This window comes from Corvus kubaryi, unplaced genomic scaffold (assembly GCF_017639235.1).
Source record: "Corvus kubaryi isolate FWS band 111438036 unplaced genomic scaffold, C.kubaryi_AGA036_p1.0 split3-131, whole genome shotgun sequence".
Classification (NCBI taxonomy): domain Eukaryota; kingdom Metazoa; phylum Chordata; class Aves; order Passeriformes; family Corvidae; genus Corvus; species Corvus kubaryi.
Genome location: NW_024582083.1, coordinates 2870647 through 2897443, shown reverse-complemented (window position 1 = coordinate 2897443; position 26797 = coordinate 2870647). Strand labels below are relative to the sequence as shown.

Genomic DNA, 26797 nt, shown 5'->3' with positions numbered 1-26797 from the left:
TGATTAAGGTGTAATTCAACTGCTGTTTCTCTTCCTTCCTTCTAATTTAATTCATATTACATTGAATAGCTGTACATTATGTTACAAAAGAAGAATTAAAATCTGAACATGCTTTGGTGACAGAAAGAGGAACACAAACCACACTCTCTGCATGTATGGGATGCAGCACGTAAAGGTACATTAAAATTACATTACTTACCGTAACAAAGTGTCCTTCAGTGTATTTGCAAGCACAATTTTCTCCCATTTTCAAATAACTGTAGACTGCCAGAATGAGATGAAGTTGCTTTATCAAGACTAAAGGATTGGAGTTTGACAACGGCAAAAGTGTCAAAGGTTCTTGGCAGCTATAGGTACTGAGCTCAGGTTTTGTTCATTAATTTAAGGACAGTTTGGCTTTAGTTGTATGCCCTTTTGCAGACCAACACTCTGTTTCTATTTGGTCACAGTCTGACAACTGATTTCAACACAAAAAATAATTTGTTGATAATATTTTTGCCCATGTACAATCATTATATAGTTACTAGCATGAAACACATTGTCACATGGCTACTTTCAGAGATAAGGTATTTGTGCTTGGTCTGACCCGTCAATTCAGAACACGATGTCCTCGTGACATTGCTGCAATCAAAAAAAAACTTTTTAGGAATATCTTCTAAAGGACTTAAAAGAAAAAATAGCCATAGAGAGAAAGAATGAATAAACAAACCATTTTAATTTGCTCTGAACTCATGTATACCTGAACGCATAGCATCTTTTTGAATGCTTTCATAATCATGCCAGTCCTTCCTTTTCAGGCCATCAGTCCAGGTAAAGAGCTGTCCATCTCCCAGCCCCAAAGGAAGTGTCTGTGAAAACAGTAAATAAACAAACAAATGATATATACATACATATGTGGTTCATGTTATTATAGAGGAACCCTCATAATATGGCAGTAGCAAATAAAACATTCAGTTTATTCAACGCAAATATTGAAACTTTACTGTGGTAAATGAAACTATTTTTCTAAATACTGTGAGAAAACAGTGAATTTAGTTCTTGACAAACAATTAATTGAAGTACATCAAACAACTCGTGCTTAACATTTCTCTTTTCAGCAGTGTTCTGATACGACTGCTTGGCAAGAAGCTCATAGAGATTTAAACAGAACACTAGAACTGAACAGGTTTCAAAAATGTCTTATTCTTCAACACATGAAGGACTTTGATTTTTTCCTTAAACTATCACTTGTTCAAACTTGGATTTATAGTTACTCTGCACTTTGAAATGCTCCCCTTTAATTTTTTTCTAAGTTTGCTGCTACTAAGTTATTGCTATTGACACAAGGTCAAAGGACTGCATCAAAGGCACAGAGCAAAGAGACTCTCAAAGCACTTTCAAATCCTGTAGATCTTCACGGTAAGTGATAAGGAGAAAAATACCCCAAAAACACACTACCTCCACCTCCCTATCCCCACAGAATACCCAGAAAAGAAACCCCCATATAATGTCTAGTTGGTAAGCTGACTTCCCCTTTCCAAACTCCAAATTCCTGGGTAAAGCTAAGAACTGCATTTTGCTTCTAAGCAAGATTATCTTCCTAGAGCTTTTTTTTTTTCCTCCCCCTTGATTTGTTCTGCCAAAAGCTAGTATTTTTACGAAAATTAAGAATCAGAATGTACCATTAGGAGTACATGAAATGTAGATCCACAGGAAGCAGTTCAAATAAAGTTAACCTTTTTCTAAATGCTTAACTTTCAAAAATATGTAGTAAAAGAAATGGACAAAATTTTGACAAGCAAAGAAGATGATCTGCTGTATCTGTGCTGAGGAATGGGAGGAAATGATTCATTGCTGCATAGGAATAACATGAAAACTCTAGCTCTGCTAATTACAGGTTTAAGTCAGTAAGTTGTCCAGAACAAAAGGCACATATATAATGCATGCTAGAAATGTTATCAAAGTTATGAGAAAAGACACTCGAAAAGAAGTTCCAGGGATGCAACATCTGATCAGCCTTCTACAAGGAAATACTGAAAGGCCTACAAAAATCTCATGCCTATGTAACAGTGATGTATGAACTTTGTAAACTCAATGAACACTGGAATCACCCATATTCTCTTACTGATTTTACACTACTTGCTGCACAAAACTGGATGACACTCACTGGCTCCAAGTGAAATTGTCCTAGCATACTCAGTTCGGATTTCTTTTTTCTAGGATAGACAAATATTTGCCAAGCTACAAGGTGCAGATCTGCTTGCTAAGCCATCCTTAAAACTGGGGATCAAAGGCTTTTGGATTTGTAAGCAAGAAGTGAGGAATGCCAGGCATGGCTGGTTACCTTCAAGCAAAGGATGCTAGAAATCCTGGCTGACAAAGATTCATGCTGAAAATACCTGCTTTGGAACAGCTGAGAAGCCTGGATATTTAGGGCAAAGTGTTGTGAGCTCAGTGCTCTCCAATACATCCCTGAGATACTGAGAAAAATCCTTCACACTCTGCTAGCATGGCCTACGTTTCTAAGTTTCAGTATTAAAGGTAACTTATGTTACATAATGTCAAAATGCAATCCAGTTTGTTTATTCTTCTATTACCACTTTTGCAGACATATTCCAAGAAAACACTGTTGTCATATTTTAACATGATAAAAATCAGAGGTTCACGTGGAAGAATTGAAGAACTTAACACATCCTGATAAAAATATGTCAGGTTATCAAAATATCTAACCTTTAATGTCAATAAAATGAACTCATTAATTTAAATGAATTTTGAGTTCAAACAAGGCTAATATTCTAATAATAATATTAAATTGCTTGGGTTTTAAGGTCAGAAACATAAGGTAGAACATAGGCTGCAACAGCATTAATCATGATTCTTAAGCACAAATTCCTAAAATAATCTACTCTGAAGCAGTAAATGGTTCTTTAAAAGTTAGGCCCAGACAGATTCCCTTCAATTAAACTTGTACCTTTCTCAGTATGGGTACAGCTGGTGTGAATCACTTGGCTCCAAAAATGCAAGACTATTGAAACTATCAAAAGCAGGATAAACTTTACTTTTGTTACCCTTTATTCCTGTGCTGGCTTCTGTCCCTAAAAGTAGTTATTTAAATGGCAAGTTTGCAGGACACTGAAAGAAAGCTGAATAGTAGAGTTTACAGCTGGCTTCCTGTTGTCTATTTGCATTTTCATGCCACTACTCTTTAAAAATATTAATTACATGTAGTTACTTTACCTGATAGCATTTAGAAGTCAAATGTAGCAGGAGACTCTCTTGCAAGCATAATATAGCTAAATAAATATATCTACTAAAATTAATATAGCAAAAGGATAAATATAAATCCAAATATAGTATCATACACAAAAATCTAATTGTAGTCTTGCTATGGCTCATATTTTGAAAGGGTAACATTGCCCTAAGAGGAAACAGGAAACAAACCATAGTGTTGGTGCCATTAGAAGTTCCTCTTTAACAACTGAGAGTATTGTTTGGATTGTTGGTATTTCTTTTTAGTGAATCCCTTAACTCCCTGATATCATACCATGGTGATTTTTCAGCTCTAACATCCTTTCAGTGTAAGGGGAATTCAATGGAACGCTCTAGCACGTCACTTTGTAAGACCAGTATTCAGTGGTGACCCCTACAGGGACTGGACTTCATTAAATTCCCTCTGTGTACACACTAGTTCCACCTCTGCAGTCAGCATGAAACAGGGCTTAGAAAGGGATGTCAAGTTGCACAGCCAAACTCTCTGGGAAGAGCAAGAGTTTTGCAGTGCAAGTTCTTTAGCTCTGAAGAAATCTAAACTGCCTTCAGACTCTCAACTAAATATCTCCCTTGTCGGCAACTGAAGGATTTTTTTTTTTTTTCCAAGTTGCTCTATTGTTCAACAAGATACAAAAGCACTTGAGAAAATGGGTTTCTCCATTTCACTTCTGCCTAAAGGAAAACGAACTGCATTTTGAAAGACCTTAAAATACAGTTTCTGGAATGTTTTAAAACTGCTAAAAGGCTCCATTGTAAAACTCTGTATGCTCACATGCCTCTTTTATCCAGATGATAATGACTGGAAGAGCTCCCATTTCTAAAGCATTTCTAGCTGTTGAAGAAGGGAAAGAAAAAAAAAGGAAAAATAATGCAGTATTCTTACTCTAGCATTTGTCTTCTGCCTACATACTTTTCTTTCTCAGTTCTCCACCTTTTTTGCTACCTTGACAATTTAAACTACTTTGCATCAAGCTAGAGGCAGCTCTGATTTAGTCATACACAGGCTGACTCTCTGGTGTTATGGCTGGATATATAACAACCAAGTGTTGCTACTTGTAAGTACATACAAGAAAGCCCATACAATTCTACATCCCATTTCAGGAAGACAAGTTTTGAGTAGCTGAATGTGACACTGAAGTTTTGCTGAACACATATTTAACCGTAAACGGAGGGACTCAAGTGAAATAAAATCAACCACGACATGCAAGTTGTGCTAACGAATGCTAAAGAAGGCAACAAAAGAAATTCTTCATTTTAGGGGTAATGTATAAATAATCAGACCAAAAAATTAATAAATTTATGCTACAAAATGCATAATGAATTCAGCACAAAAATGGTTTTAGGTGTTCAAACAAATAAACAAATAGGGTTGGGTTCCAACCCATGAAAGAAAAATTTATCAAGTATTATTAATCTCTGTCTAGGAAGATTATCGAACCATACATCATAGGCAATATGGTATTCTGGAAATATACATTTGCTATTTGCACATCCTAGGGTTTAATGTACTTAAATGGCAGCAACACTCCACAAACAGTGTGGAAGTGTTAGTTCTCCATGTGCCTGTAACTGTAAGAGCAACAATACTCTTTTGGTATATGTAAGGGCCTTAAAAATGGAAAGCATGTCTTCAGAACATTATGGTTCCTTCCAACATATGAAGTAAGGCTTCTTCCTGGTGGAAACCAAGATAAGAGAAAGGAGAAGACTCAGGCACACCTGCCCCTGCTTCCCCCAGTACCCCAACCTAACACAAAAGCAAAGCTTACACATACTCTTTACTGACATATCAATATGTATGGGTGAGAAACCAGCTCAGCTGAGTAGCTGAAACATTCTCAGGGTTTTCCCTTACAAAAAAATTCTGTAAGTCACCCACAAATAGTGCAGTCTGCTTCTACAGCCCTAAGCCTCTTGAACTCATGAACTATTTTCATCATTGCACTACTATTATAATGGCAAATATACCATTGCATACAAAGTGTTGGCTTTTGACCGACTGTCAAAAAAATCCTACAATAATTTATCATCCAGCCATTTGTTACATGTAGTATGCACCTTTGAGTTACACATTTTTAAGTGTTTCAGTCCAAAAGGGATTATCCACCTACAGGAACATTACATACAGCATCTGCCTTACTATTTCATTTTCACATTAACCTCAAATCTTTTGGGATGCAAGACTGATACAGTACTAAATAAACTCAGAAGACTCTTCTCCTCCAGAGAAGACTCAACATCTGGTTCAATTACAGAGAATATGATAAGCACAAAAAATAGCACAATTACCAAAAACTCACTCACAGACTATTAGATCCCTCAGAGAGGAAAAAAAAGCTTCTCTACTTTGACATTTGAAAGCTTGAACTAAGAAACAAGTTCCTTCATTGAATAATTCATTTATTTCTAATTTCACTCTGTGGAGGCATACAATTAGAGGGGACTTAGGCAAGAGAAGAGGATATTTCAATGGAAATACACTTTTTTAAAAAAAAAAGATATAATTACAGAAATTACAGATTCACTTTGAGCATGAGGATTTGCTCACTGGCTCTAGGGATATTTTACTAAACATCAGTGTATAACTGAATACTGCACTATCAAAACATCATATGATGATCAGCATAACCACTTCAAATTGTTTAATGAATTTTAGGAACTAATCTTATTTAGACATAAGCACTTGTTCAGACTCAGGAAAAGATAACGCACGGGAAATAAAGGCAGTGAAAAAGTACTGAGCTTAGACACCTTTGGGGATATTTCAAGAGAAGCATAAAAATAACCACTGTTTGATTCCTCTGTTATTGGAATAAAAGCTTCTGTATAGTGTTTGTAAACAGTGTTGTGTAAAACACATAATTCACTACTTTTCTTGTATCCTTCTAATACAGATCATTCTCAGGACTCTAAGCTCTGACCAACTACTCTGATCAAAAAAAAACAATAACAAAAGAATCAGAACTCACTGAGCAATTAAATTAATTCATTTACCAAAATAAAATTAAGGATAACTTTCTAAAGAATGGTGTCACTGAATATACGTTCATCATAAATATATATAAATATGAACACTGAATATATGTTCATCATAAATCAGCTGCAAAATCACAATATGTTCATTTACCAAGTTTCTGTCTTGTATTATCAGAAGTATATGAAGACAGACATGCCCATGAAGCTTCCTTCCCAGTGGCTGGAAGAGTCATGAAAAGTATTCATTTTGAAAGATTTCCCCTTTTTCTGATTATGGTACATTCTAGCACAAGACCATCAAAATGAAATCTTAGCACTATGGCAGCCAAACCTGAAGCGCTCAAGCAAAATCCATTCTGGTACAGTGACTGGGTGAGGATATTAGAGATGACAACCAAAATATTATGTCCCCTAAGGATGTGCCTGATGCAAGGCAGTCTGATCTACGGAAGAGGTATAAAACCCAAGCATCACACTATCTCATCTCTACACCTTTATGCTTAAGCTCTGAACACTGCCTGGGTTGCTCTCCTTTCCTGTATCTCTTCAGTATCAGAGTAAAAACCAAAAAAGGCCCCATATCGGAACTGAAATCTGTGTATAAGTACCACACATAGTGAAACAGCTACAATACAGCCCTTAAGTGCCTGTGAAGCTCCCATCACCGTAAAATGAAAGTACCACATGTAGCAATTTGGATCTATCATGAATCTTTCCTAAAGATAGCAGGAACAGGCATTGTACGGCCTAAAAATATCAGCCAATAGTTTTTAGGCTCCAGGATACATGTTTCCTGTCAGGATCCTTCTCTGGGATTCTGTTCCTCTAGGTGGGGAGCAGGGGCTGCAGTACATGCAGTGGCAGGCTTTGGGATGGGCAGCAGCTGCCCTGCACAAGGGGACACCCACCTCTCCATGCCATCTACTGACAGCTCCCATTGGTCCTGCACCCCTGCTGGGCAGCCACTGCCTGCCAAAATTGCTGCCCATTGGAAAGGCTCTGATGATGAAGACAAGGTTAGTCAGTAAAACGTAGAGAACTACTATTTCCTATCAAGAGAAGGTGGTAAAGGCTCTAAATCTAGAATATTTCAAAAAATCTTTCAAAAAGAATGAAAAAATAAAAATACACTGACATATAATTACTGCCTTTTATTTTTATTTTTACTCCATTTTTATGTACTTTCAAAACATTTTAAGAACTGTAAATCTGAATTGTTTTCCAAATCCTTGGCTTGAAGACATATAATAGAAACTTTAGGACATGATGAGTTTCTTCATATGCTCAGATTTCCTGTGCCACTTATTTGTTATGCCACAGCAAGTAAGTGTTCATTGCACTGACATTTACATTAGTAGAAATAATTAGACCAGCACACCAAAAAAAGGGCAGCACTTGATTTAGTCTGCGACATCTGAATGACTCAAGGTTATTTCATTTTCAAAACACTTATATCAGACTTTTTGTGCTTGTAGATTCTAGAATACCCTGGACAACCCAGTAGCAGCATGCCATCAATTCCAAATCAAAGCTGTTAATAATGTTATTTAGAAAATGCCAAGCTCCCCAGGCATTTCATTACAGAGACTTTTATAGACAGGTATAAAAAGCTGTTACTGCTGCACTATGGTTATATATTTCAGGTCACAAAACTGCAGCAAAAAAATTAAGTTAAAACATGAGCACGGAACTGCAGAGGAGTTTGGACTCCATATCTGTTGAATGTGAAACATCGTGAATTGCCAAAGGTGACCTACAAAGTCTGGCAGTGAACCTTGGCTTCCCAAATGACACAATTTGTACTGACTGTAGGATAGGAGGCAGAGTCTAGACTTAAGGGATAATAAAGAAAAAAAAAATAACAATAATTAAAAAAATATTCCTCAGACCAAGCAACTCCCATCTCCTTCTTCCTGCTGACCTAAGCTGCTGATAGATTTGCTCAATAACTAAAACACCTAAACCCACCTTTTCTTGTTTTATTTTCACTCGTCTCATTTCCAATTCGAAGAAAAGAAACCAAACTCAAGTAACATGAGTGTCTATGACGGACCTAAAGAAACCATGGTGACCATGCTGACCATGTGCTGCTTCTCCAGGTTTTCTTTTTCAACTGAGGACTACTTTGACAGCACAACAGGGTCAGCTTGCAGAAGAGCCTGCATCCATATTTGACTGTTCATTTTCAGGAAGTTTAAAAATCATACCTGAAATTGTGTTAATGCTGCATTTTTTTTAATAACTACCTTTTTCAGAAATTGTTTTTAACATCAAAAGACCTGAAAGGGATTTGAAGAGTCTCAGCAGGATTTTTGCCAGTATTAGTTGGTTTTGAACCAAAAAAGATCTGTAAGACCATTCTGATGAACAATATAAACAATTGCTTCGAGTGACTCCTGGAAGAGTTTATTATATGCTAGGTTTCTGAGGTGTTTAACCATATGCAACATGGATACAGAAAGTTTTAAGTATGTTCTTTTATATAAACAGCCTTCTTCTCCCTAAAAACCCAAAACAAATCCGAAACAAAACAAAACAGCAAATCCTGAAAATCAAAACCCTATGTTCATGGAAAGAACCAGATCATTACTAATTTTGTAATTTCTAAAAGGCTGAATAATAAAGATATGATAGTGCTTTTTGTTAATAGACTCTTCACATACATGTTTTTCCTGAAGTTTAGAAAAATGTCTTTAGTTTTCACTACGCTAAGTGTCATGCTGTTTTGTGTTGGCTACAGCACTAACTTAACACAAAAAGTGCTTTTGCAGGATTGAAGTGTAAGGTGTTTTAAGCAGGAATACATTTCCTGCTTTATCTATTCAGTGGTGATTAAAAATCTTATTTCCTTATGATAACTTCTGAAGTAATTTGCCTTTGCATTTCTCTTACTAGAAGCACATTCTCTCTTAGGTAACAGATTTTACGAACAGTAAGGAATGTTCACTACAGTTAGGTTATCCCTTATGAGTAAAATTCAACTTATGTGTTGCTTCATGAGGTAACAAGAATAATTTCAGGAGCATTTTCCATTTTTTTTTCTCTTCTGGTTGACCTCTTTCTTATAAAAATACAAGTTGCTTCATGACTGTGACACTGTTCAAATCTCTGTGGTACAACTGATAACAGCTTTGCAGCAAATCTGAAACCACTGATCCAGCAGACACAGTAATATTAGAAAAAAGATTTCTACCAGTTATTACCGCTTTTCTTAAATAACTCAAGCTGATCAATATTTTCAATAGAAATGGCTATTTTTTTGTTTTTTCACATTCTATTAGAGTAGAAACATTGTAAGAGAAAGGTCAGGTGCAGAAACTAACTTGTATCAAATTTGCTACCTGGAACGTTTTAGCACTACTTAAAAATTTGCTACAAAAAATCAGTTTATGCAGCAATGAGATAGCATATTCTATATTTTTGACTACAGTATAATGTAGAACTTAATATGGCCCCTCCAAATATTTGTAGAAGCTAATAGTATTCTATGAGTACATTTTTTAATTGTTCAAAAAGAAAAATAATAGATTTTTTAACAAGTATTTTAATGAGCTTTAAATTATAATCTGTACAGTTACATCACCATACAATGAAACATCCCTGCATACAGGTAAAATACAGTGACTTTATATTTTATGTAGTTGTCTGAATATTTTTAGAAATAGCAGAGGGATTTGTTTAAAATTTCTTGCTGATCTATGCCACAACAAAATTCATGTTCCATAGGCACCTATTTGCAGAATACTCAAGATTTTGGCTTTAACAACCCATTTTATAATTTGTAGTTTATGTTGCACTGGATTTAAGAAAAAAACCCCAATGTTTAGTTAACTAAAGCAATGAACCCATGTTGGAAAAGAATTATCATCCTGCACTTTAAGGAAGACCTTAAACTAATCAGCCCAAATGAGAGAAAAAAACTCTTAGCAGCAGGCTTCTGGTGCTGCAGCTTACGCGTTATTACTCAACCTCTCAGAATTCTTTTCTTATGTGGGTGCTGGATAGTAATTTCCATTGTCTAAGAGATTTTCAAACAAAGTCCTCAGGCTGCTGCAGAAAACAAGCCGATTAAACATGACTGACAGGTTTACATTCTTGTTCAGTCATCTTAAGACAACACGAAGCTGATAAGGGGACCTCTTGCAAGGTCTTTGGAAGCATGACAATTTCTGTGCTTTGCGTGAACTCAATGCAGATTTACTGAGACCAAAGACAGTCTTCCTAGTTTTTCCAGTGTGATGAAACTTGCAGCTAAAGGAACTAAAAATTTTGGTGGTTGTACGTGTTCACAGACAATCATGAAGTCTGAGACTCAACTTCTTAAAACAGTTCCTAAGCTCTGAGCTAAAGACATTTTTTCACTTCCCTACGTAAAGTCAGACTGCGTATTTACTGCATTTTTTTTCCAGTCTGCACCATACCTCTTTTTACTACCATTAATAGTTTTTAGTTTTTTGGGATTTTCACTTTATTATTTGTTTAGGTCTCATCATGCTTTCTCAATCTGACTTAGCTCCATGCTTGTTTCATACTCAGTCCCCCAGTCATTTCCTTTCTTGTAGGAGTTTTTAAGTCAAGCTATTCCCATGCTTATACCTTTTAATGGCTAACTCTAAAATTTAAGTAAATTGAGGGAGATTTCATAAAATAGCACTGTTTAATATACTTCTTTCATGAGAGACAAAGTTTTTCACTCTTACTTTCTAGAAATGGAACAATAACAAAATTTTATAAGAAATATCTTAACATATTAAACAAGATTAGATTTGGCTCACATGTAAATGAATCCAGTTAATTGCAAGAACAGGTAAATTGATACTGAAGCATCATAATACTTAGGTATTATGTCAGTTCCTGTTGCTACCTTGTCATGTCAGCTTTCACTGAAACACCAAAATAAACTGACGACTACAGAAAATTTAAAGGATTTTTTGTGAAGATCAACAATCAGTTGCAGAATCATAAAAATGTATCTGGAAGTTTCTTTGAGATATAATCTTAACCCACCTCAAATCTGGACTGGGTATGCCTAAACTACATCTGCCCTTGCAGATTTCCAATAGTAGAGATTGCACAAGCACTCAAGGCAATTTCCTTCATTACTTCATTAATCTTGCAATTAGGAAATTTCCTCTTTCATCTAACCTGCATTACTTGCCATAATTTAAGCCTTTCATTTCTTTGCTCTTTTCACCAGGGACAGGAATAACATATTTCCTTTCCAGAAGCAACATTTCATGGACATGAAAATTATTTTCCCTCCTAGATTAAATGTTCTTATTTTTTCAACTTCTTCTTAGCTCTTGTTGCTGACCCTGAAATATATGAAACTTTGAGAACAGCATTACTTTGTTAGTAATTGGATAAAGCTAAGAATAGCAAGTATAAAATGCTTATTAAAAATCCCCAAACAAACCAACAAGAAACATGATTACTAAATGGACAAAGAACTAAGACAAGTGCCAGGAGGCTACATTTCCTAAAAATAAGCAAGTTTAAGTTATTTACTGTAACAGGCTTTTTTCCCCCTCTGAAAATAAAATAGCCTAGCATACCCATGTTGTGCCTCACAAATACTTCGTACTTCCAATCCAGTCTGACACTATTTTATGAAGCAGCAGTGAATTCTCCTAATTAAAATGGACAAATGACTGAAATGTTTGGAAATAATTAAGGTAGTCAAGATTAAAGAATGCTATAAACCTAGAAAGACACTGAAATTCAACAGGATTCATATACTTAAAATTACCAAACTACTAGCAATTATGATCAAACGTCTTGTATTTCTGGTTGTGCCTGAATGAATGCTGAGTTTTCCCCTGGCCGTGAGAGCATATTTAAAGGATTCACATATGCAAAGAAATTCATCCCCATGTGGGAAAATAAGAACAGGAGTGGAAGAAGACTTATGAGAGGTTCAAATTCAAGCAATGACCTCTTTTTTTTTCTCTGAACCAAAAATTTTGATATTGGACAAACTGATGATCTCCTCTGTATAATACCATTTAAGACTTTCTTTTTTATGCCAATAGTTTTCAGTCACAAAACCAATCACAGTATATTTCACTAAAAGGAGTACTGTGATTAGTTAAATCTAATTTTATCAACCGCCAGAATGTGAATAGCATATTAAAGTAAGGTGAACAGCTTTGATTGATACACTGAGTTTTAATTTCCAATTCCTCGTCTCCCACTCTTTTGGTAGGAAATGAAGGTTACACATCATTGAGCAAGTTACTGTAACTCAAATGTAGCTTCAAAGATCTGACCTTCAATTTTTCTCACACTTTGTTTTCCCCCCTGTAGTATATAGACACCAAATTTATAGGTCTGGAGCTATGAGCAAACATTTTAGACATAAAATCTTTTTTTTAAAAAAAACCACAAAAGCAAACAAAGATGAGCATTAAAATTAATTATCATAGTCCTTTGGGAAGAAGAGTCTATATATACCTTTGCTCTGGACTATTTGTATAGATTTTGAAAAATTCTTCCTTAAAATGCAAAATAATAATACTTTTCCAATGTGAACTCACTTCCTGAGTTAATTAAGACCTTCCGTTTTCTAAGAACTAGGACCTTATCCCATGTCCAAAGCTAATTATTTAAATTTGTGTTTAGATAAATTAATATAGTCATCCTAATTTTCATTGGTACCCACAACTCCTACAGATGTTACCTTTTAAGTTTGAAAATGCTAATGTTATTTACTATATCTAAACATCTTGTACTTCAGACCATCCTGTGGCATTGCACTGAGGAATTAATGCAAAGTCTGTGCTCAAGAGCCACTAAATGCTGCAAAAAACATGGCAGAGGAGAAAAGTTACTACACTTCCCATAGCTCTCACCCCTGAGAACAGGTGCAGCAAGGTGTGACAGACCCTTTTGATGACCCCGTCTGAGTGTGGGTTGCCAGCAAACTCCAGGCAGCAGAGAATCCTACAGCCTCCTGCTGGGTCACAGCGGAGGCACCAGTTAACCCTGGCCCTGCAGAACCTTTCATCCCAGCAGGCTCACATCTGCCTGCAGGCTGGCTTCCACCAGGCCTGGCTGAGAGCTTAGGAGAGTCTCCCTTCTGTCTTTGCAAAGTCTCTATGCATAAACATAAAACACTCTTATTCCCTTCACACTACCTTGGCTGAACTCAGTGTCCTTATGCTCCCCAGCAGAACTGATATCCACCTATGCTTCAGTGGCTCTAAGGCAAACTCCAGGGCTCCCTAAAACACCAATTCTCTTTACAAGCAGGGCCATTATTACCACATAGACACAGACGAAAAATTATATTATCACAGCTACCACCATGAAGTAGCTGTTCTTTAAAAACTGACTTTTTACTGATGACTGTTACAATTACAGGGATTAATATTATTAGTCCCCCTTTTCTCTTAGCTAGATATTTCAATACTCAAAAAAATCTGAACTTTACAATTTCTCAGATCTGGGGAGGAGCCAAAAAGGAAACCCATTAAATTGTCAGTTTAATATATATTAGAATCCATGGAGACATTAAATTTCACTTTTCATCTATGAATATTAAACATTAATGAGGTTTCAGGTACAGAGATATTAAAGTGAAACATCAGAGAGCTATGACTGAGCTCGTATACAGAGAAAGAAAGTTCACAAGGGAAGCTAATAAAGGTCAAAACCACAGAACTACCATAAACCAGAACATACAACAGAAGAAAAATAGTAATTCAAGCAAACCTGATTTTAAAGGGGCTATTAAGAACTGTATACACATTTTCATCAGCAGACTTTTCATGCAAAACACAAAGAAATGGGAAGCAATTAAATACACAGTTCTATTAATGTATAACATTCAAACTGAGAGATGACAAATATTTCTTGAGAGTCTTGAGAACAACTTGAAGAGGAAGATGCCCAACCTTAAACTGAAGAATTCAAAAGCACAAACAAAATCATAGTAATAGCTGCATCCAGATCTCCCTTGTTCCTCCCATGCCTACTTTTCTGGAGACTTCAGTGTCTATAGATATAAACATAGTAACACAAAAACCCAGGCACACAGGGATTACGTGGAAAGGTTAAGTAATATGCCCTGATTGCATGACAGCATACACAAAACACAAGGAAAGAAATATCTAAGAATAAACAGGAGAGCAAAAGATCATAGGTCAACCAAGTGCCAGCTTATTTTTTGTATATTTATAATTTATCTTTCTTCCTCTATCACTTATTCATACACACAACCCCTCCCTATTCCTTTCCCCCACCCTGCATACAAAAGCTTCTAGTTACAAAATAAAAAACAACCTGGGAATTATTTAGAGGCATAGTGCAGCACATTTGACTGAAATATAGTGAGGCAAAATTCAACACTACATGTTCCATAGATAAAAAACAAAACTGAAAGCCACAGATCTCCCTAACTTTATCTAGCAACTAGAAGTGTTTTTCCAGGTTGTATTCAAGGACGTAAGTCTGTAAAATCAGTTAAAAGCATATGATGCCTAGCACAGTCCATTCTGAAGGCTATCAATAGTATCAATTTAGCTGAGAATTTTCACTTCTAAATGTTCTATTATCACTCTGATAGATGTCTTTCCTATTATCCCTCCAATAGATACAGTGTCTTGGCACACATACCATACAATAAAATATGAACAGCTCAACAGTAATTTGTAAAATATCTTAGAATGATATTTAGAGATAGATATATAATAAGGTCTTTTTATTATATTACAGCATTTATCACTGTACTTACAGTCACCAATATGTGCGTCTTCAAAAGATAGATATCAGTATCTGTACCATTAGATCTTAGATAAAGCCATTTGAAGAAGCTCATCACTTACGTAAAGCTGATCAGGTCACCATGAACCCTAGATGAAACAAAGCTCTGACAGAATTTTCCTCCAAGTAATTTTCTGAGCTGCAAAATCTGAGCCCCCAGAAACACCTGTGCACAGTCAAGTGCCTCCCTGAGTTTAGAATGGCGAAGCCTGTTAAACCTCTTATTGCAGGTGAATTATCAAACTCAGTCAGGGTGAAGGAGAAGGAATAAACTGAAATTGTGCTCTTAACTGTGCTCAGCATGAACCGTGTTAACAGAAAGAAAACAAAAGGAATTAGTTCTGTTACTAAATTAAACACCATCACCTCTGCATTCATATTACCTGCAAATCTACCAAACAGAAGATTTCTTTTTAAACAGAATTTCACGATGCAAGCAAATCTTATTAAGCTTTTACCATGGACAAACTGTCAGCAGTATTATCAAGAATAGTGCAATTAAAGTTTTATTGTAGATACTTCACTAGGGCAGTGTCTAACATCCCTAGTTAAGAATCATAAGCCTACAGTGCTCAGCAGAAAAACCTAGTTTTTGCCCAAATGGGTTTACAATTAAAGCAAATGAGGAGAGAAATATAGGCTATGAGACAATATTATTCAGCATGGAAAACTACGTGCACTATGAACCTAACTAGTGCTAAATTAAAGAATCAGTCATCACAAAGAAGATTTCATTTGTAATTAAGGAGTAGTTACATTATTTCATAGAAGTTTACCTTGTGCTACTCTGAGGCAACATAAAAGGAAGATCAGTGTTTAGACTGAGATCCATGGACTAATGAGAATTGGTATTTGAAGACCTAATGAAAGAGCTTGGGTAATCTCCAAACCACTTGGGGATTAAAATCAAGAAGAGAATGTTTAATATTTTATATTAGGGACAACAATGAGACAAAGTCAAGGCAGTAGTCTTTTCCTTGCTCTTTGTCAGTTCTAAGCAGAAAGAGACAACAGGAATTTAGTTGCTAATGCTTGAACAAATACTCAGCTCTATGGATCAATAGAAGAGGTTCCATGTCCCTGAAAAGATGGGGGAAAAAACCTTAAGTTTTCGATTTTTCTCCAAACAAAATACCATACACTATCCTTAAATCAGAAGTAACTCTTTAGTTTGCTGATTTTTCTTATAATCGGTCTGGAAATTTTTTAAGACACAATTTTCCTCATACAAATCATTAATCATGCAGTTTATACAGTCAAGCAGACCCACAGATTCCTGCCTCCCCAGTACCTCTTTATCTCATTCACATGGACATGGCCCTGATGACAAAGGTGATGACACCAAACTACACTGTCAGTAAAGCCCTCATGTCGCTCTGCTCTTCCTGGAGAACACGTGCATGATACAACCCTTTGTCAGGTCTGCATTTCACTGATTGCCTCTATCAAGACCATACTGCACATGTGTAGGTGCTGGGTGTGGGTTCGGCAATCACGGTGGGCGCCAGACTGTAGGTTAAGTGCGGGTTCGGTCGGGACGGAGACGGATGGAGAGATCTCTATAAGCAGGTCTTGGGACACAGTCGGTTTATTGTAAAGGCGTGGGTATAGGGGCACTGCTCAGAGCTGCCTGACTCAGCTCTGAGCAGGCCCAAGAGAGTAAGCAGGTGAGAGAGAGAGAGAGGGTGTAAGAGCAAGAGTGGAAGTAAGAGTAGAAGTGGAAGAGAGGAATAGAGAAGAGAGAAGAAGTGAGAATCAGAATGTGTGAAGTCCTGGTTACAATACAATAAATCATCTTCTGTACTGAATATTCTAATTGTCACTAACCAATCTAATACAAGATACAAATCCTATAGCATTTACATACAGCCTATAAGAGTTCTTATATTACCATAGAGTGTTACATCTTAACTTCTAAAAACTACTCTTTGGACCCCTTCTGCTGAGCTAGTAGGGTCTGCTCTGACCCTTGGACCTGTTTGCAAGCAGAGGGTATTGTTTCATCAAGAGGGGATTATCTTCAGTGGCCATACCATTGTTTTCTAGTTGTTCAGTAACTAAGACCTGGTATTTCAAAAGTGGCTTTCATTTCGATGTTGCCTGTAGTTTTCATATTCCCAAAATCTTTTGTCAGGCAGTCATATTTCCAAGGTTTTCCTGTTTCATCCTCCCCAACACACATGCAAACCCAACAGAAAGTGCATCACTTGGGCACTGCAAAATCTTCCCCATGACATGTCCTGACTTGGAGAAGTCCTCTATCATAGACCTTTTGTAATATAAGCATGCACCAGTGCTGTGCCCACAGTTTCATCCGCATAAGTTGCTCTATATTCACTACCATTCAGTACTGATTAAGGCAGTACTTGTCATTCATCTATGCTCAGGTATTCATCTGTCAGATTGTCTGCATTTAGTACCACACATAAATAATTTAAGAACAGTTTCTTTTAATGTTTCTGTCACCCAATTCCAGTTCAACACACAATTCTCACTAAGAGTGGGAATAGTTCTCCTTAAATTGACTTGAAGAGGAATTAAGAGCTTTAGGAAAAGTTATAACCTTGTCCTTATACCACAGGGGGCAAAACCCCCTTCAGTTATTGTTAAGTTTCTTCTGAGATGAAAAATAATCTCTGTCTAATATCAGTCTCTGTAGCAAGTGAAACTTAAGCAATTCATTCAATAAAAATTCAAATAAAGCAATTCATTCAACCCAAGACTCATTCAGTTTCTGCAGCAACTGGGTATAACTTGTTTTTCATCCAATTATGGTTTCTACATCTCTTTAAAGGATGGGATCATCCTTTGATCGATCACCAGGTTCCTGCAGCTAATGCACATGTGGAAATGGAAAACTCACTGCAGAAAAATCTTTTGGAAGAATTTCATTTGAATTTTTATTTATATATAGCTTTTATCTTTTATTCATTTTTTCAATGAATTTATATTATCTGAAAAATTGTGGTTCTCAAAACAGTAATCAGACAACCATAATGTGATCATTACAAATGCTATATTGAAATATTTTTCACAAATACTGTATTTTAGTTACTAAGGTGTGACTTGGTGGCAATAATCACATTACAGTCATCTTTAAATGTTTCACAGATAGAATGAATGGATACATTAGGAAACTGCACTATGTAAGGCACTTTTAATACTGAAAAGTGTTGTCAGACTGCCACATCTTCCCCTGTAGGGTCTTGTCAGGGAGACCTAGACCTTACCCAAGTGACCACCATGGACAAATCAGGCCCATCCATGGGCCTGGGGCCAGTCCCCAACCCACAGGCAGCCTGCACATCCCTGTGCTCCTGCCTGGCCATCTAGGCTGCATCTCACCCTGGCTCTCCTCGCTAGGCCTGATCCTGGCCATCACACCTGTGTGCTGGTGGCCTGGCTTGGCCGTGCTACCAGGACCCTAAAGAGTAGCCCGGGCCTATGGCTGGGCTCTTGCTGCTTCTGGCCAGTCCTGCACCAACAATATTACTCACTTTCCCAAGTTCAAAAGGCCTGAGGGTACCTTTAAAAATACGTAACTCACCAAAAAGCTGGAGGTACATTATCCAGAAATATAAATCACTAAGTGGGTTGTTATATAATGGTAATTAATACTTAGCATAATAATGACTAAATTAATTAATCGTTACATAATGTGAAGTAAAGTCAGCTAAAAAGTTAACAGCTGAGGCCACCCAACCACCACCACAGGATCACCTTGGTGACTGGAAACTAAGGAAGGTCACAAGCTGTCTCCAGAAAGCTGTTCTGGAGGCCCAGGAGCCATCCATGCACATGGGGCTCTGCGGGATAAACCCGGCGCCCAGCAGGGCCCAGAGCAGACCATCTGCTCAAGTGGCTTGTTCAGCGTTACCTCAGGAGTGCGCTAAGCCTGGCCTGAACTAAATCAGGGGAACAACAGATGGAGGTCAATTTTCTGTGGCTTGTGAGGCACCTGAGTTTATGGTGACCCAGAGGCTTCCTCAAAGCACCTCTGGTGAAACCACACAGGCAGCTGACTTCTGGACCCAAAATGAGTCATTTACAAGAGAAACACCACACTGCTCAGGCCATAATGCATCCAATTAAATTAATGTACCTGAAAAGAAATGCCATAAACAGCAGTCTTTCTTTGAGGAAAATACAAGGCTACAGTCAAGCAGTACTATGTACTAAAAAGCAAAAGAAAGACCAGACATGACAGAATATGCTTGCCACAACACATCTCAGTCATAGAAAGGGGGAAAAATGATAAAAATAAAATCAACAAGGGAAGAGAAAATAATGAAGAAAACTCATTTGCACCACATATAACTCTGAAAATCAGTACTGAAAAAAACCCTGTCATCTATCAGAAAGGTCCAGATAACAGACATACTAATAAATGAGGCACTATATGAAAGCACTGATAAATGATGTAATTTTTTGCTTTTAAAAGGGTAATAGTCTGACAGAGTGGATTGCAGATAATGAAAGCTGACAGGCTATATCTGCACTAACTTTTAAAAGTGCTTGGGAGTACTTTTAGGCAAAGAAACATGGCTTTTCATAACAGAGAGCCATTAGAAAAGTCCCTGTTATGCTTTCGTCCTGTACCAACTAGCCCACATAAATTTCTGCAGTGATTATATCTTACTCATCAATTCACATCCAGTGCTTTCCACCCAGATGTCTTGCTTTGGAAACCAGGAGCTGCACAGTTAGGATGCTGGCCACTCTGTGACAGTTCATCACCGTTCATGGACGTGTCAATAATATGGGGTATTACATGCAATAAAAGCACAGCTCGGACAAAATGTTAATGCAAACCAGTCAAACATCAGCTGTTAAATTGCATCATCCAATTTCTCTGTTCCAATATTTACATGTTAGAAAAAACCTAAAAAAAATAGAAAAATACTAAAACTCTTCCATATCTACGAAATATAATGAACTGACTTAATGAAAAAAATTATAAATACATTATCTGTAAGTCTCCTAAATTTCATTTTTAATCTCAGTAATATCAAACCCTCAAAATGCCTGCTGAAGACACTAGAGGCATTATTGTAGTGTGTAGTAAAGCACCAAGCAGCACACAAACAAATTTTCATTACTGCAGTTAGTTCATAAGGTTTGCATCATCAGGTGGTACATTTCAATTCTGTACAGTAAATACACATAAGAGACACAGCAATATTATCTAAAATGGTAAAAAGAATGAAATCTATAAAATGGTCTTTGTAGACATAGGAATAAAGCCTACATTGTCTATCACTTAAATATAACTACATAGCTCAGGTACTTATTTATTGAAAGTAGAGAGAATTTAAAGTGCCAAAGGTGTTTCCTATACCTTCCTCTTACTTACCATACCCAATACCAGCACTACAAATGTCACATGATAACAATTTAATCACAAATACCTAAGTAGTACAGCTACTATACAGTCAAAAATGTATGCAGACAGAAGAAAATCTTCATGGTTTCTGATTCTAGATACCACCTTATTATTTTCTGCTTAATTCTCACAGCTTAGTGTAATAGACACATGTCTATACACATCTGTATTAAAGTTGTGACCGTAATTTCGCATTACAGTTGCCTTTGGAAAAATGTGACCTATGTTTCAAGAACATATAACCTGCAAGTAGCTGTCACAGGTAAAGTATTGACAAGTTATTAAATGCCTGTCACGTTCTTGGATGGCTTACACAAGTGTCAACAGTGGTGAATGTAACCTCAACGTAATGACTTCACCCTTAAAAGGTTTTGCTAAAGAGCATCTCTGAAGTGACACTGAGTAGTGCGTGCCATAAGAATCGAGAAAAACTTTATTTAATAAAGTGAGCCCCTGATCTTTTTTTGCAAAGCCCATGTTCCTTATTTTATTTTATAGAAAAATTAAGCCATCTGCTCTAAAAAAAGTGGAAGTTTATTCCACTGAAAAAGTAAATGCATTTTTTTCTACAAAAGAAAAGATTTTTTTAAAATGTTTTTAATTCAATATAATACGTAAGCCAAACTCAGAAGATGTAGAAGTTTATCTTAAAATAACTTCATAGTTGCACTAAGAAAGCCTAAGTCTTCTCTTGACAACAGTAGTACTGGAACACAGGTAACTGATGACTCATATACTCTTGAAAGTTTTTTCATGTTTCCTTTGTGGCTCCTCTAAATAGCAAATTTCAATCAAGTTTCATAGCAAACTCTCACAAAAACTTCAACTGCACCCAAGGGATGAATGTTACATATGTGATACCATCCACACACTTTCCTTATGCATTTGTTCCTACGACTTTTGAAACTATCCTTGTTCAACAATCTGAAAAGGACTCTTTTGATCACCAATCCTTCTTGAAACTAATTTCTGCATGGTGAATACTGTGCTTTCTGAGACTGCAAGTATTTTTTAAGCCAAATTGCAATGGATGCATTTTTTATTTCTAGAACAGTTGTCGACTTTCTTTTTCCAGAGCAGATATGTAATTAAAAAGCAAAACTAAGGAAAATTATGAGCACAAACATAGGTATAGCATTTAGGCAGATATTATGAAATTTCAAATGCATCCAGAAAGAGAAATTGGTAGGCCAGAATGAAGCTTGATTAATAGCACTCAGAACTCTATTTTTTTTCTTACATGCTGAATATCTAATAAACTCACATAACATTGCATGCTATCTTACACTCCCCTACTCAGGGAATGTGACTAATCCCAAATGTGGAGCCCACAGCACAACAAAGTAGAGCCACTGACTCCATCTGTTCCCTAGAGCAGTACATTTTCTTTGCACGTAGGACTAAGGAAAGAGAGTTGAATTTCCAGCTGAACTTATGGAAACAGATTCCTTTTAAAAGAGGATGTTTTTTACTGACACCATATGTCATGTATTCATGTCACATACTGAAAAATAATAGGCAAAGTGTCTTCTCAGCCCAATCCAAATATTCGGCTTGAACTCTAAGGGTATTTCAAGCACTTTTCTCCAAGTGTTTTTAAAATTGGCTACATCTATAAGATTCCTCTGCTGTGCCAACACTGTTTGCTATCTATTGTATCCATGAATGGGTTAAACTTGATGCCTGAGTGCTATCAAATGCTGAGGGAATGTGTGGATGAGTGACAATGGGGTGGAGATACATGGGAGACCCAAACCACGTATTTCAGAATTGAAACATTCCAGTCAGTTTGTTTAAAGGAAAGATGTTGGACCAGAATCCCAAGATTACAACAGTGGCCAGAAACTCTGAGCAGAAACACCTAATGCTTCTCTCCTTAGGCTGAGGATTTTGGAACCGTTCAGACCAACAGCCCTGTGACCATGTGGTTTTAGGCCAGGCCGTCACATGGATGGACTTGTTTCGAATGATGAATTTCAAATTGCCATAAATTATTGCTGCTTCCCTCACATGGCCTCTGGAGTTCTGGTCAAAGTTTGTTTTTCATCACTTTTGTCCTTCCTCAAGCCAGGTTAAATTTCAGCTATGAGAGTATGTTTCTTTTACTTAAAATTGGGCAACACTACATCACATCATATTGTGGAATCCTCTCTTCCTCTTTGAATTAAATTAAGAGTAAGAAGAATTTACTTACAGTTATTTTTCAGATGTGCCAAGAAAGTAAGTAACTGAGAGAGTAGGCTTGTAGTTTTTAAAGAGGAAACATGTAAACAGCTTAGCTTGCTAATACCACTTTGGGCTGTGACAACCCTAATTATCATCCTCTCCACCTGCTCTTCCTCCAAATTGTCTTGAACACCTCTGAGTGTCTAAAGTTTATAGCAGCACAGGATTCCTGTGCAGGTATCAGGACACCTAAACTAGTGCTCTCACTTTCACAGGATCTGGTAATATTTAAAGACAAAGAGCAGAATTCAGAGGATGTGCACTGAAACATGACAGTTATGATCAAAAGCTTTATTTGACATGACCATTGTCTTTATTTCTTAAAACATCTTTATACTTTAAAAAAGTGTATTAATTATATAACAGACCTATATCACCCTAATGCAACAAATTATTTCAGATTGTTGCATAGATATATTATACACACGTATAATGTACCTATGTAAGATATATATAGCATATATATAATATTTTTCACGTTATGTCTGACCTTTTTTCACGGTGAATTACTTATTATAGAGTACCACATTGCATTTTGGTAAATTTTGTTAAAGGAGTGCATGTTTAACTGTAAACTAACAAAAATCTACACATGATCAATGCTTATGGAATTATAAAATACATATTACAGTTCTGCAAGACTAGATGATGCACCCTGCATTTTAAAACTGAAGTACTAGAGCTTTCTTGTGTTACCAAAAATCTTATACATTGTGACAAGCACATGACCTTTCAAATATCACAGAATGGTTTGGGTTGGAAAGGATTTAAAGACCATCTCATTCCAACCCCCGTGCCACTAGACTAGGTTGCTCAAAGTCCTACCCAATCTGATCTTCAACACTTCCAGGGCTGAGGCAACTACAACTTCTCTGTTCCAATGCCTCACCACCCTCACAAGAAGGACTTTCTTCCTAAAACCTTATGTAAACCTATCCCCTGTCACTGTAAAGTCATTACACCTTCCTGTCATAGCATGTCCTTGTAAAAAGACTTGGACTGGGAAGATAATAAAAGTGTGAATATTGCTAATGCAAAGAATGAGTATTTCTAGAAGAGCAAGCAATTGTCAATCTACTCTTTGAGTATAATATATAATAATTGCACTACCAGCTTCCATACATGTCCATATTGCATTTCTGTGTATGTGGTTTTGACTAAACACACAGGCTAAGTAACATATTCCTTCATTGTGTCAGATTTTTAATTTGATATGGTGTCAACAGGGAACAGTGAACTATTATTGCCAATATGATAAAATCCTGCAGCAGAATGCAGTTCACTGGACACGCTCAGGTCTCAGGACAGACACCTGTCAGGTTCTCAGGCACACCAGGACCTAGCAGCTAATTGTGTGACAGAAAGTGAAGGGACACCTTCAGCAGCTCCCACGTGCTCATAAGCATTATTCACTCCTGTAATATAGTGATAAGAGTGCTGAGAAGATCAGGTTCCAGGGTGGAGTCCAAATGTAGTGGATGCTCCAGAAAGCAAAGTGGAAATAAAAGGGAGAAAAAGAAAACAAGGATATGCCCTACACATGTTGCCAATACAGAAGTGAGAACATTTGGAAATGTTATTTCCAATTGAAATTTTTCTGTCATTGACCTAGAAACTGTTATTCCTGCTCCTGACATCATCTTTAGGAATATTCCAACTGATGTGTGAAAATACACGACTATGCATATAGACATGGTGATCATTTTTTCCTCCATTCATTGCCCAAAATAACACAAAAGAAATTCCAGATTCCTTGAAATGGAAAAAAAAAATTAAAAAAATTATAACACAAAATGCTTTGAGGTCAGGAGTGTCAAAATGAACCATTTTAACCTTTCAAAAACAATTTTTTTTCAGCTCTGTTCTGCTGCTGTACATCACACTGCTTACACTGCAATCTGAAACATAAAATTGAAATGTATCTAATCAAGGGGATTCTAGATTTGAAATAGTCATTCAAAATGTCTTAATTTAATTTAATTTATTCATATGATACCCAGATAAGACCTGGATGTCATGATCCTATCCGTGGTTGACTAAATTCCCATGGGCTTATACCTAAGAAGATAAACAAGAGAAATACATGATATCTGGCTGATAGAATTTGACCTGTCTGAAACAACCTCTAGCATATTTTAAACTGAAAACATACCACCTTCGTACATCATAATTCTGATATTATTATTTGCATGTCCATTAATGTAAATATTATGCACTAACAATTGTAATAAGAACTGTGGACAGAGCAAATTCAAATGGTGAATGAGTCATTAGTGTCAGGGCAGTAATTTTTTTTTTTTTTATAGTGTCTGAAGAATTATAGGAGGAGATAAACTGCACTTGAGATTTTTTTGTTTAGGTCTTTCGGTCATAATCACTGTACCAAAAACTCAGTGATGCTGAGACTGAAGCATGTAATATAGAGTACATCCATAATCCTTTAAAAAAAATTCCTGAAAGATAGAGAACTGAATAGGCTGTACAGAACATAGGTCAACCTGTCTATAATGAGTTCAGCTGCTTTAGTGGCTGTTGAGATAGATTAGACAAGCTTTTTCCACAGACTTAAAATCATCAATATATACCATTTTCTTTATCAGAATTCTGCAGGTGCCTTATTTTCTTCTCTGATAGCATTACTGTACTCTCACGAGAAAATGCTTCTAGTCTTAGCTGTCAAATTTCTGAATGATCCACACCATTCTATCTAATGCAGATTTTATGTGATGAAAATAAATAATGCCTTTCCATAATTATTGTGGAAGGTCAACATTCAGCACTTTGGAGTCTTTTGATTTAAAAATTTCATTTGTTTATCTCAAAGTGATTTTATGATCATCAAGATGTTTTTCACTTTTCTGTGTAAAAACTTTATATTAAAATTCAGGCTAGTCTGAAAAGTTACATTTGTTAGAATGAAAACAATGAGAACTACCGAATGCTTCGAGACCTCTATATTGAGAAAGAATTCCCTTATATTAATATTAGAAGTTTGTTATAGATTCTTTCACTAGGTATCTTCCCATTTCTTTTCAGCCCTGTCCAAGATAGTGGCTAAAACACTAGTTTAAACTCTAATACTTAATTCCTATTACCATTAGCAGCAAGAAGCATCAGTCTATTAAACTGAGGAAAAAAAAGACAGTAATTTTTAGGGATTATATACTAATAAAACTTAAGACAGTGACACCATAAAGCTACTGAAAATGGATATTGGACTAGGTTTTCTGTGAGGCACAGGTTTCAATTATTTTCTTAATTGTAAACCTTGTTGTTTACAGGGACTACTGGTGATATTCTTTAAATCTTTCAAAGTAAGCCACAACTCTAAAAATTTCTCGTGTTACAACATCAGCTTCTTACAACAAAATATACCTTTTGGATTATAATTAGAACTATAATTATTTACTGCAATAGTGATAATTAGAACTTCCAACACTACTTGCAGGGTCTTATGAACAATAAAGTATTTATATTACATTTTCTGCAGAAATAACAAGATTATGTAAAATCAGTTATTAATGCCACAATGAACAACTGAGAATTGGTATAAACAGTTCATCATGATAGACAACAAGAAGAAAATAGGAAACATCAGTATCACAAATGTTTTAGCATTTGTAGTGAAGTTGATACAACAGAATGCAAGAGCTGCCCTTGAAGCCTTCATTATTCTACCTACAACAGAAAAATATGCTTCAAGAATAGGACTTTTGGCCACTATGGCAAGCCTAAAAAAAGAAAATAAATTAAAACCACAGAATAAATAAAAAAATAAAGCCACAAAATATGACAGAAATTACTTTGCCAAAGGCAACAATTTAACTCAGTTCTAAAAACTTAATTTCCTATATCCAAAGAAGCAAAATTTTTATGGGAGTTTTCAAGATACCCTGTCTCAAGTTATGAATTTGATTTTAATACATGAGAGCTATTTATGATCAAAACTCTTTCTGCAAATTATAGTACCCATGTTGTATCAGAAGCTTGACTGCCAGCAGACATTCTCTGTCTGGGAATCTGTGACAGAGGAATCAAGAGCTTTCTACACTTAACAGTTTCACTGTACAGGAGTAATATGTTTCCTACCAGCACGGCCATCAACTCAGAACAACCATTTACTCAGGAGCTGATAATAGGGAACTGGGTAAATGTCAGCAGCAGAGCAACAACAGGGACATATCCCATTTTGCTTTTTAA

The 26797-nt window shown here is 36.2% G+C and overlaps 1 protein-coding gene across 1 annotated transcript in view; it reads right to left on the bottom strand.

Moving 5' to 3' along the window:
• GALNTL6 (polypeptide N-acetylgalactosaminyltransferase like 6) overlaps positions 1–26797 on the bottom strand; it is a 446456-nt gene that overhangs the window by 278939 nt on the left and 140720 nt on the right. The window contains exon 2 of the mRNA XM_042014915.1: positions 740–848. Within this exon, the coding sequence (XP_041870849.1) occupies positions 740–848 (109 nt within the window). The remainder of the gene's footprint in view (positions 1–739; positions 849–26797) is intronic.